The sequence below is a fragment of the Sebastes umbrosus genome, chromosome 12 (assembly GCF_015220745.1).
Source record: "Sebastes umbrosus isolate fSebUmb1 chromosome 12, fSebUmb1.pri, whole genome shotgun sequence".
Classification (NCBI taxonomy): Eukaryota; Metazoa; Chordata; class Actinopteri; order Perciformes; family Sebastidae; genus Sebastes; species Sebastes umbrosus.
The window spans coordinates 8,870,342-8,882,187 of record NC_051280.1 but is presented as its reverse complement, the minus strand read 5'-3'; the positions used below and the strand labels follow the sequence as shown (position 1 = coordinate 8,882,187).

Genomic DNA, 11,846 nt, shown 5'->3' with positions numbered 1-11,846 from the left:
AGCATAAAAAATGACTAATCGACTTTAGAAATCTTATTTGACCAAAACGACTGATTAGTCGACTAATCGACTGAGAGGGGGCGGCCCTACTAACTTCCTCACCAAGTTGTAAGATTTCGTGATACCAATCTTTATTATTTTTTCAATTATGATTTTTATTGTTTCCTTCACAGACATCAAAAAGGCAGTCCAATGTGTTAATCAATTAATTTAAAAATGAAATTCTCATCTATATAAATAATGATATATAATATATAAATACTCACCTTTTTAGAACTGATTTAAATGTGTGATTAATGTTGTGTATTTTATATATTATGTCCTTGTTTATGATCATTTTAGCTCTGTAAAGTGTCTGATTTTCTTGAAAAGCCCTATATAGATAAAATGTATTATTAATACTACTACTAATAATATTGATAATAAAAAATGTTTATTAAAAATATAAATAAATAAATAGACAAAAACAGCAGGTATAAATAAACTTCATTATTGCTGGGCCAGACATATGTTAGACCAACAATATAAATAATTAAAACATAATTCAACAACGAAAATGACCCAGAAATGTACTGAAAGTGTCAAATGTAAGGTTGTAATTGAGGTATGCGCTCAATAAAGATTTTTAAGGAGAACATCTTAAACTAAATTGTCACTTCTTTGTGTGTTTTGTTATTCGCCGTCACACCCGTCCATCCTATTTTAGGACCCAGCAGAAAGCATCTAACTGACATCAACACATGAACATCCTTTCCTCTTACTGCTCAGCAGCTTTTACATGAGCTGCTCAGCATTATCGTCAATCTGCAGATGGATCACACAACAAATAACAGGTGAGTGATTTATCTCGTGTTCCTGCTGAGGGTTCATTAGGTGCCTAATGCACGTCTAATCTGATTCTAGTTTTAATCATTAAAAGCACAAACAATAGTGCTTCCCCCTCACAAAGACAGACCTTGATTGAAGTAGAGCCTCACCCTGTGATATAATAACTTTGTTAAGAGCAGCATATTATCCTTGAAAACCATCATCATAAGGCCCTGCATTAGGTGTAATGTGATTGTGACTGGGAACTGAGTAGGTTATTTAAAAGTTTCCTGCTGACCCTACAAAACCTGCACCTGTTCTTTATTTAGAAGACATTTATTTATTGATCACTGTGGCGAAAAGCAAAAAAGAGCCAAGGCAAAGAACTATAAGCACAAACAGTAATATGAAAAGAAGCAGAAATACTTGAAGGAATGCATTATTACCTCCACCAAGGCCAATGACCTAGGAAGGGGGCAGCGACCTACATGAAACCTGCCCTGGAGGAGGTCTGCGTTCTCCGAGTGCACTTCTAGTTACTTATTTGATTGTCACTGACATTTAACACGGTTAAAAGTGGATTTCAGATGTTTGGGGTGCAAAAGAAAATCTTTACAAATAATTTATATGTGAATAGGTGCAAAGCTGTTGCTTTTACATGTATACCTGAAAAAAAAAAAAACATTAGCCCATTTCCATTTTCTAGAAAATTTCCAGATTTGATGTTGAATCATGGTCATCATCCTTTGTGTGCATATAATGTACAGGCACCAAATTGTACCTAAGTATCTTCTAATATCTAAGTATATAGTAGCCAGGTTGGACTAATTCATAGTAGGGAGTTACCTATTTCTTTATATAATCTGCAAAACTACTACAAACTACAGCAGTGAGACAAATGAAGTGGAGAAACACAATATATTCCTCTAAAATGTAGTGAAAGAGGGAGAAAGGGAAATACTAGAAACAGTCTCAAATATTACTTGAGTATTAACCCTCTGAGACCCAACTTTACTGTCTTTCAGAGGCTCTAGCAGGTTCATTTGTTGTAGAAGGTTGAATAAAATGACCTGTTTTGACTTCTAGGATAATCACAGCCTCATGAAGCTTTATTACATTACAGACTTGCAGAATCAAATTATTATTATTAACTTTATTTATAAGTTTTTCAACAAAGTTACACATATTCCAACAAACACACAACCCGGCACCCTCCCTAGACACCCACAAAGTAAACTACATAAATAAATGTAAATACATAAATAATTAAAACAGTAATAATAATGATAATAGTAATGATAATAAAAAAATAAGTATAATAAGTATAATAATATATAGTAATTACAAATAAAAATAAATACATGTAGAAAATATGGTTAATTACACTTGTATGAAAACAAAGGGACTTGGTTTGTTGTTACAATTAGAACCACCATTAATCTATTATAAAAGCATACATATATACAGTATATTCACATGTGCATATAAAGACATACACATCCACATGTTTCAATACACATATTTAAATATAGACGGACATAGCTATGTATATATTGTACTAGTAAACGAAAAGACGGGCTCACCGACAATGACCTGACAATCACCTGACATATGTCACATGAATATGGTACTTACTCCAGCTCAATTATCCGGCATTTAACATCACCTATTCTCGATCGTAATATTCAGAATAGAAAGGGTAGTTCATTCAGATTCAGATTATTAATACAAAATATAGTCAACAAATACAATATGGTGTATTATTATGGGTCCCAGCCCAACAGTAGGCCTATAAATAGTAAAAAAAAAAAAAATTAAAAAAAAAAGCCCCACACTTACCAGCTACAACAAGTAAAGTACACATTAATATAATGTATTTTTTTTTCTGAAATGGACCATTCTGCATAATGTGTACTTTAAGTATAGTTTGATGCTAAAACTTGACTTTTACTTGTGACAGTATTTCTACATCATAGTATTGCTACGTTTACTTTTAAGTGAAAATATCTGAGTACTTCTGTTATAGAGAGTGTCAGTAGATGGAAAAGACAATGCTCAAGTCTCACACTCATTTGTTAGGCATTTTAGTTGATGAAAAATGTAATTGGAAAAAACATATACATTTTATTTGTAATAAAACTGTGAAGTCACTAGGAATCATCAGCAAACTAAGAAGTTTCATAAATGTTTCTTGCTTATTAACCTTATATTATTCCATGATTTATCCCTATTTGATTTATGGTAATATTGTTTGGGCAAATACATACCACTCAAATCTTTATTTGTTGCAAAAACTAATTGTAAGATTGGCAACTTTGTCAAACTCTAAGGAGGCTTCTGCTCCACTGTTCAGGAAACTGAACATTCTTTCAGTTTATGACATAATGTATTGTTCAATACAGTTTTTTTAAAAGAAAAAAACCCAGTATATGAATCCTCCCCAGCCTGTGTGATGTGATGTGATGGTGTGATGTGATGTGATGTGATGGTGTGATGTGTCCAGTGGAGGTGTTCTCAGGTGCAGACAGGGGGCGCTGTGGGAGCGTGCTGCGTCACATGACGGCAATACAGATCCAACATGGAGTCTTTAATAACAAACCTACCGCTGCTGTTTTGTTTAGCATCGTTTTCTTTGCATATCAGCTCCTGCAGACTTTTATCTGAGCCTTGTTACAAACCCATCAGAGACGGCAGCCCAGACTCTGTCAAGTAAGTGACCAGAAAACCAACATTTTGTTCCAACAGAGACAGTTTAGAGATTAGGACTCTTTGTTTACCTCCTGAGTGAACTAACATCTGTCTGCAGCTGAGATGTGAGGAGAGACACTCTCTCTCTCTTATATTATATTACTTTATTTACCTAACTGATACCTGTGTTTCTTTCAGCATATTTGCAAGTACATATGTACCGTTTTAATAAAGTATCTCATAGACTCATTCAGTGGTGATTTTATAGTAATGTAGTCAGTTATAACATGTAACTATCTGCACTTACTTGAGTAACATTCAGGTACTTGTACTTGAGTATTTACATTGTATGCTAGGCCTACTTTATACTTCTACTGCACTATTCTTTGGAGGCAAATCTTGTACTATTTACTTCACTATATTTATTTGACAATTAGTTACTAGTTATTAGTGATGCTTACATATTAATGAATCACTAATTAGCCTATGCTGTGATATAATAGCCTGTATTATTCTGAAATGGGCCATTATGCATAATTAGTCATTTTACTTTTGTTATCTTTTATTTATATTTTAAATCCTAATATTTAATTTGTTTTTGTATTTATTTGACCTTTATTTAACCAGGTTAGTCCCATTGAGATTAAGAACCTCTTTTCCAAGGGAGAACTGGCCAAGATGGTCAGCAGCAAGAACACAAAGTTGCAGACACATTGACACAAATAGAGATAAAATACAATTCACAAACACTAAAAGCACTAAAATAGAACTATCTAAAATCAAATGGGTGGACAAAAAGGAACTTTTCTGGGAGTCAGCTGTACAACAAGGGGGATAAAAACATTGCCATGTCATAGAGTCCGCTCCTAAAGCCTTCATTTTAGATTTAAACATGTTTAATGATACCAGCTCCTTGATATTTAGGTCATTTAATACTTTTGAATTTGCAGAGTCATTATTATTAATGTGGAAAGGCCCATTAAATGTGTGAAAAGTCCTTTCGGTGATCATTACCATTACCTGTAATTGCACCAAATTAAGAGAAGGGTACTTAAAGCCAGCAAATAATTACAATAGATTAAAGGTACTTCATCACTTTATCTATTCATTTCAACTTGAGTCAAGATGGAAGTGGGTCACAAGCTGGCTCAGGGAATGTGACGGGGGGTGGAGGGGGACGAGTCCATGCAAGGTTATATTTAAATACCAATACAATTTATTAAACTACAGTTAACACAAAACAATGGCATGTAATTAGCAAAGTGAGTCATGAAAGCCATGCATGACTGTGCGTCATGTTTGCTGTGTGGAGCAATTTAAGGATGAGAAACTAGCAAAGAGAAGGCTGTGAATTAGGAAGTAAAAGTCACATGACAACTAGTGGATATGAGACAATATAAAAACAGTACCCACCTCAAAATGCAAATCTGTTTTTTTGCAGGAACACGTGAAAGTGAGGAGTATATTGATCTCAAAATCAAGTGTCTTAACACATCAGAATCAGGTTTATTTGCTAAGTACATACAAGGAATTTGAAACCGGTTTAATGCATCTCTCTCAGTGTACACAGAAATAGAAATAACCGCTAAGAACAAGAACAAATAAAAGGTGAGGACATGGCCTGCAGCTAGACAAAGCAAACTCACAATGTCTTTACAAAGCTACCAAATGCACACAAAACTGGAATTACCATAAGCGCTACACCAAAGCAGCATACCCAAAGGTTCCTCTAAAAGGCTCACTAGCAAACCAAGTAATCCAAAGACAAACACAAAGAGGAAACCTAGCTACATGGACAAAGCTCAAACAAAAACAAAGCATGAGCTGTAGCGCATACTACCAAAGCTTCAGACAACATTTAAGGAAACTATGTCTTCACATCAATATCGTAGTTCCTCACCTACCAAACCAAATTCTACCATGAACCCATCAACACCTTGAGGCGTGCCAGACTCGAAATCAAGTTAAATCAAAGCCACCACAGAGCCCAAGCTCCCCAGCCCTATCTAACTAGTCACACTTACTCGCTCGCCAACTAGTCTTCGGACAGATACTGGTGGTGGCTACTTATAGACTGATTCCACCAGAACAAAAAAAAGTAACCAGAAGCTGGTCGACCATCCAGAAACCAGGGAAATGCTCCCAGACATTGTCTTTACCCACGTTCTCCACCACGCTAAGTGATAACTGGTCAGCGTCCTGTTTGAAATCAACCACTTCAGCCTACCAAGGGGATGCATGGCTCCTATCAAACAAGACGTGGCCAAACACTTCCTATTGCAAGTACCAGTACTTTCAAAACAAATTGGTTTGTAAACCAGACAAAGTGTGAACAAATGCTGCTCCCTTTGAACAGCCACCAAAATTAACTCCACAAAAGTAATCTAACAAAAAGTTCTTGTGATACTCTCAGTCACAATGCTAAACACCAAAGACACTTAAATCTGTACTATTAAACTCAGTTTAGCATTAACAAACCACAAGGGTCACAAACCCGATTGGTCAAATAACAATAATCAAGTCTCCTTTGTCACATGAAGGCTAGATTTAACCTGACCAAACAGGTTGGCATCCCAGACGAGCCCCCATTTGTCACAAACTGACTCAGGGAATATGACAAGGAGGGAGCGACACAATTTATTAAACTACAGTTAACACAAAACAAACAATGGCGTGTTTAGGTAAGCAAAGTCAATCATGAAAGCCATGCATGGATGTGTGTCATGTGTGCTGTCGAATGTGTAAAACCAGAAGGCAGTGATGCAGGGTGGAGGTCTGCTGTAGCAAGAGAAAGACTGAGTGAGCACATGGACCAACTTTTATAGCCTGGAAGCACCCAGGTGAGCTTAATCAAGCTAACGACAGCCCTCCCATGTCAGCCGACAGCCACCAAGACACCGGACAGTGGGAGGGGCGTCACAAATGTCTATTGAAACGTGATTTTTCTGTGATATTATGTGTTTCTACATAATATATCACAGATAGCTCTATGTTTCTATATTCACTACAAGATTACTATGTTTTTTTCTTTGTTCTGATTCCTCTCGATAATATTAATCTAGATATGAGCCTCATCCTTTTACTGTTTTCAAGGCTATTGAATGGAGGCTGGGACACGGTCTTGAGCTATGGATTATGACTAGGTCTGTCAATCGACTCAAATATTTAATCTCGATTAATCACATGATTGTCCATGATTTATCGTAAATTAATCACACATTTTTTTTATCTGTTCAAAATGTACCTTAGAGGGAGATTTGTCAAGTATTTAATACTCATATCAGCATGGAAGTGCACAAATGCTTGCTTTATGCAAATATATGTATATATTTATTCTTGTAAATCAGTTAACAACACAAAACAATGATAAATATTGTCCAGAAACCCTCACAGGTACTGCATTTAGCATAAAACATATGCTCAAATCATAACATGGTAAACTGCAGCCCAACAGGCAACAACAGCTGTCAGTGTGTCAGTGTGCTGACTTGACTATGACTTGCCCCAAACTGCATGTGATTATCATAAAGTGGGCATGTCTGTAAAGGGGAGACTCGTGGGTACCCATAGAACCCATTTTCATTCACATATCTTGAGGTCAGAGGTCAAGAGACCCCTTTGAAAATGGACATGACAGTTTTTCCTCGCTAAAATTTAGTGCAAGTTTGGAGCGTTATTTAACCTCCTTTGCATACGATGCCAGTATCATCACTCTAGCTTTAAAACTGAGACCGATACAACCTCCCGAAGATCGATTGTGTTAATGCGTCAAAGAAATTAGTGCTATTAAAACCAATTTGCGTTAATGCGTTAATATCACATTAACTTTGACAGCCCTACTTTGGGAGCCGATATACAATAGAACCTCCAGAGTATTCCTCCAGTCCGTCGGTGGCCACCAGGGCACAACTGAGAGACAGAGTGAAGAGTTTCTGAAGGCCTTTAATCTGCTTTTTGTTTTCTTTTCACAATGTTTTGAAATGTGATGATGAGTCATAGAAAGAGCATTTCTATGGGTTCAAATAAGGGTCAAGGTGGTCCAAGGCGGTCCTTTCAGGCTGTAAAAGAACGTCTTCAAATAGAAAGCATTTGGTTATGGTCTTTTAGTAAAGATCTTTTCAATATTGCAGAATTGTAATTCTCACCCATAAAGGCTTCTAATGACGAACCTCCCTGCAGACGTCTCAGTGAAACTAATCAATCATCCCCATGTTCAATGATCGTGCACCAGCTAGTCAGCCTTTCGTCAAGTGCAGACCAGACTTCTTACGCATGCGTTGTACCCCGATGATATAGCGCTGTGACATCTCCTCTTTTAACCCTCCTTGACTGTTTTCAGGACACATGCCCGCCCACATGAGTATGTGAAGGTGTCGGACCTTCCTCCATCCTGGGACTGGAGGAACATCGAGGGGAAGAATTATGTGAGCGTCACACGGAACCAGCACATCCCCCAGTACTGCGGGTCCTGCTGGGCCATGGGAGCCACCAGTGCACTAGCTGGTAAGCACGGGGGGTGGGGATGGAGGAGGGAGGACACAAGATGGGATAAATGTAAAATATGTTATATACAGTATTATCATGTGTATTTAAAATAGACTTAGTACAGAGTTCGCTCACACAATATATTGTATAGATATTAGTTTTTATTGACTGTGGCATAGTGAGCATGGAGAGCAGTGTCCACCATGCAAGAGAAAGAGAAGACCGTGATCCCGTAGTTTGACCATTTCAACATTTGTTATTGTCATTTTTTTTGTCCAAGACCGTATCAACATCAAGCGTGGAGGTGTGTGGCCGTCTGCCTACCTGTCAGTCCAGAACGTGATAGACTGTGGAGGGGCGGGCTCTTGTTACGGAGGAGATCACCTGAGAGTCTACGCCTACGCACACAAGAGAGGCATTCCTGATGAGACCTGCAACAACTACCAAGCCAAAAACCAAAGTATAAAAATATACAATTTCTACCTTTTTTGACTCTGATCACTCCGTCTGCTGTTAAACTTCCACTATATGATCAAAAGTATGTGGACCCCCTTGTCTAGGGCTGTCTTTTTTTAATGGTTTGGGCTAGACCCCTAAGTTCCAATAAGGTAAATCTTAATGCGACAGGCAGTGGGCTATATCCGGGTCTGAAAAATTAAGCAAATGCGAAAGTGCCTTAAACTTGCATTCTTTCTAATAACCAGCAGGGGGCGACTCCTCTGGTTACAAAAAGAAGTCTGATTGTACAGAAGTCTATGAGAAAATGAGCCTACTTCTCACTTGATTTATTACCTCAGTAAACATTGTAAACATGAGTTTATGGTCTCAATTGCTAGTATCGCATTTGTTGGGGACTATTTTAAGTTGTGGATTAATACACATTAACGTGTTTTCGATGTTGTTTCTAGACAATTCTGAGCTCTATATAACAGAATACAAAACATATTAAAGGCAACATAAAAGATACTTGGATTAGTTAATTGTAGGGCTGTCAAATTTAACGCGATAATGCGTTAATGCAAATTTGTTTTAACACCATTAATTTCTTTAACGCATTAACACAACTTGTGATATCGATCTTTCGAGGATTGTAGCAAGTTCAGTTTTTCGGGAATCCATTAGTACCCACCATGTCATACTAGCTTGTTGTGAAGGAGGTTAAATAAAGCTCCAAACTTATGTTAAATTTTGGGGATAAAAAACTGGCATTGCCATTTTCAAAGGGGTCCCTTGACCTCTGACCTCAAGATATGTGAATGAAAATGGGTTCTATGGGTACCCACGAGTCTCCCCTTTACAGACATGCCCACTTTATGATAATCACATGCAGTTTGGGGCAAGTCATAGTCAAGTCAGCACACTGACACACTGACAGCTGTTGTTGCCTGTTGGGCTACAGTTTGCCATGTTATGATTTGAGCATATTTTTTATGCTAAATGCAGTACCTGTGAGGGTTTCTGGACAATATTTGTCATTTTTTTGTGTTGTTAATTGACTTCCAATAATAAATATATACATATATTTGCATAAAGCAAGCATATTTACACACCCCCATGTTGATATGAGTATTAAATACTTTACAAATATCCCTTTAAGGTACATTTTGAACGGATAAAAAATGTGGGATTAATTTGCGATTAAATATTTTAATCAATTGACAGCCCTAGTTGGTTCACGTCACACTGTAACAGTACACTGGAAGTTTAAGATAGAAATTGTATAGAGTGTAGAGTAAAATGATTGTTGCACTGATCTGATAAATAATCTCGTGTTTCAGAGTGTGAGCAGTTTAACCAGTGTGGCACCTGCTCCTTCTTCGAGTCGTGTGCTGTCGTGAAGAACTACACTATGTGGAGAGTGGGCGACTACGGAGAAGTTTCTGGAAGAGACAAGATGAAAGCTGAACTTTACACCAACGGTCCCATCAGGTAGAGTAAGTCATCCTCCCCAGTCATTTTCTAATTATCCATCCACCTACAGTACGCCCTCCATGTGAAGTAAGAGATTCAGCCTGAACTTTTCACAGAGCGAGTCTTCATCATAGTGAAGTTTTTATTAGTAGTTACATATTTTATCATTCTTAAAACCTTTGAGAAACGTAGCAGCAGGAGTGTAATTTGATTTCACTCATAAGTCTTAAAATACAGTCATTTATATGCATTTTAAAACCTTGAAGTACCTTATATCTTACATACAGACGTATTCTTCACCGTGTAGCCACTTTAATAAACACAACTGAGCTTTGTGTCACTTAACAATTTTTCTTTTAGTAAAGTTCTGGCTTTGACAGCTTCATTTTGTCTTTAAATTAAATCCATGCAGTATTAACAAGGTCTTAAAAAGTTCTTCCATCTGCTTTTTTTAATACCTGCAGATATGTAAAAGCTTTTCCATGAGCTGTCATTTGAAATGTATGGGTTAATAAGAATTTCAAATTGCATGAGAAATTTAAGTTTGACATTGAGCAAAAAAAGATGACTAGTTGTGAAAAAAACTGAAAATGTCCGTATATAATTTGTACATTATAGTGTATCAATTAAAGACCCTGCGGGGGCAAACAACAGGTATGACATCTGAGTGCAGAGTCAGAGCAGAAAACTTACTTTAAACCTGCTTTTACAGCCTGAAAGCACCGCCTTGACCCTTATTTGAACCCATAGAAATGCATCTTCTATGACTCATCATCACATTTCAAAAATAATGTGAAAAGAAAACAAAAAAGCAGATTAAAGACCTACAGAAACTCTCCACTCTGCCTTTCAGTTGTGCCCTGATGGCCACCGACGGCCTGGAGGAATACTCTGGAGGGATCTTCTCTGAGTTTCACCCGCTGTCTTTGGCCAATCACATTATCTCTGTGGCTGGTTGGGGTGTGGCGGAGGACGGAACCGAGTACTGGATTGTCAGGAACTCCTGGGGAGAGTTTTGGGTTGGTCTCTCTCTTTCTCTTTGTCTGTAACACACCCTGGCTATGAATCAGCTCTGTAGCTAAAACGTACACACCTCACTACTTTACATTTGACTGACTTTGTGTTTCCTGCATGCAGATTAAATAGTATGTATTTTGTTTTGTTTACAGGGAGAACACGGCTGGGCGAGAATAGTCACCAGTGCCTATAAAGGAGGAAAAGGCAACTGGTTCAACCTGGGTATTGAGAAGCACTGTGCATATGGAGACCCTATTGTAACATAGGTGTCTAATTAAACTGATAGAAAGACTCTAATTTTGTCATGGCTCTGTTTTTTTAAACAACTGTACATTTACAAAAGCTCATTTTGATCATTTGGAGAATTAAAGGAATAGTTCAACATTTTAGGAAATACCTTTTATTTGTTTTCTTGTTGAAAAAAATGACAATTATTTGTGTCACGAAGCGGGTTTTTGCCAAATATTTCTTGGACACGAGCACCAACTTCCTGGAGTCTTAGCTGGTTGCCAGGCAACTGGTTCAAGCTATGAAACAGTTTGGCACACGACTCCCAGTAAAACCACAACGTGTCTTTTGGTTTTGTGCATAGTAAACAAATTAGAGACAACGTGTTAATTAGTGGATTTCAAAGGATGTCGTTACCTTTGAACGGAGCCAGGCTAGCTGTTTCCCCCCGTTTCCAGTCTTTATGCTAAGCTAAGCTAACAGGCTGCTGGCTCCAGCTACATATTTACCGTACAGACGTGAGAGAGGTATCGAACTTCTCATCTAACTCTCAGCAAGAAAACCAATAAGGTTAGTTCCTTAAATATTTATTCCTATTCCTTCAAGTTAAAGGAGGAACGATTAGCTCCATTTTGATGTGTCAAACATGTAATTAGAGCATTCATTTTTCATAATTCACAGAAACACACAAGGAAAACCTTGTTATTATA

General features: G+C 37.4%; 1 protein-coding gene across 1 annotated transcript; it reads left to right on the top strand.

The window, feature by feature from the left end:
- The first annotated feature begins 3,343 nt into the window (after positions 1–3,343).
- Positions 3,344–11,205, top strand: LOC119498089 (cathepsin Z). Its single transcript, XM_037786587.1, has 6 exons — positions 3,344–3,516; positions 7,835–7,998; positions 8,261–8,440; positions 9,759–9,909; positions 10,745–10,910; positions 11,061–11,205. Exons 1-6 carry the CDS (start codon positions 3,386–3,388, stop codon positions 11,172–11,174), a joined length of 906 nt encoding a protein of 301 aa, XP_037642515.1. The 5' UTR covers positions 3,344–3,385; the 3' UTR covers positions 11,175–11,205.
- Positions 11,206–11,846: the final 641 nt, after the last annotated feature.

Excerpts from the sequence above, each read along its gene's own strand:
- LOC119498089 (XM_037786587.1), top strand. The coding sequence starts at position 3,386 with ATGGAGTCTTTAATAACAAACCTACCGCTGCTGTTTTGTTTAGCATCG. Across the intron at positions 7,999-8,260 it reads AGCCACCAGTGCACTAGCTG|ACCGTATCAACATCAAGCGT; the intron begins GTAAGCACGGGG and ends TTTTTGTCCAAG. Across the intron at positions 8,441-9,758 it reads CTACCAAGCCAAAAACCAAA|AGTGTGAGCAGTTTAACCAG; the intron begins GTATAAAAATAT and ends CTCGTGTTTCAG.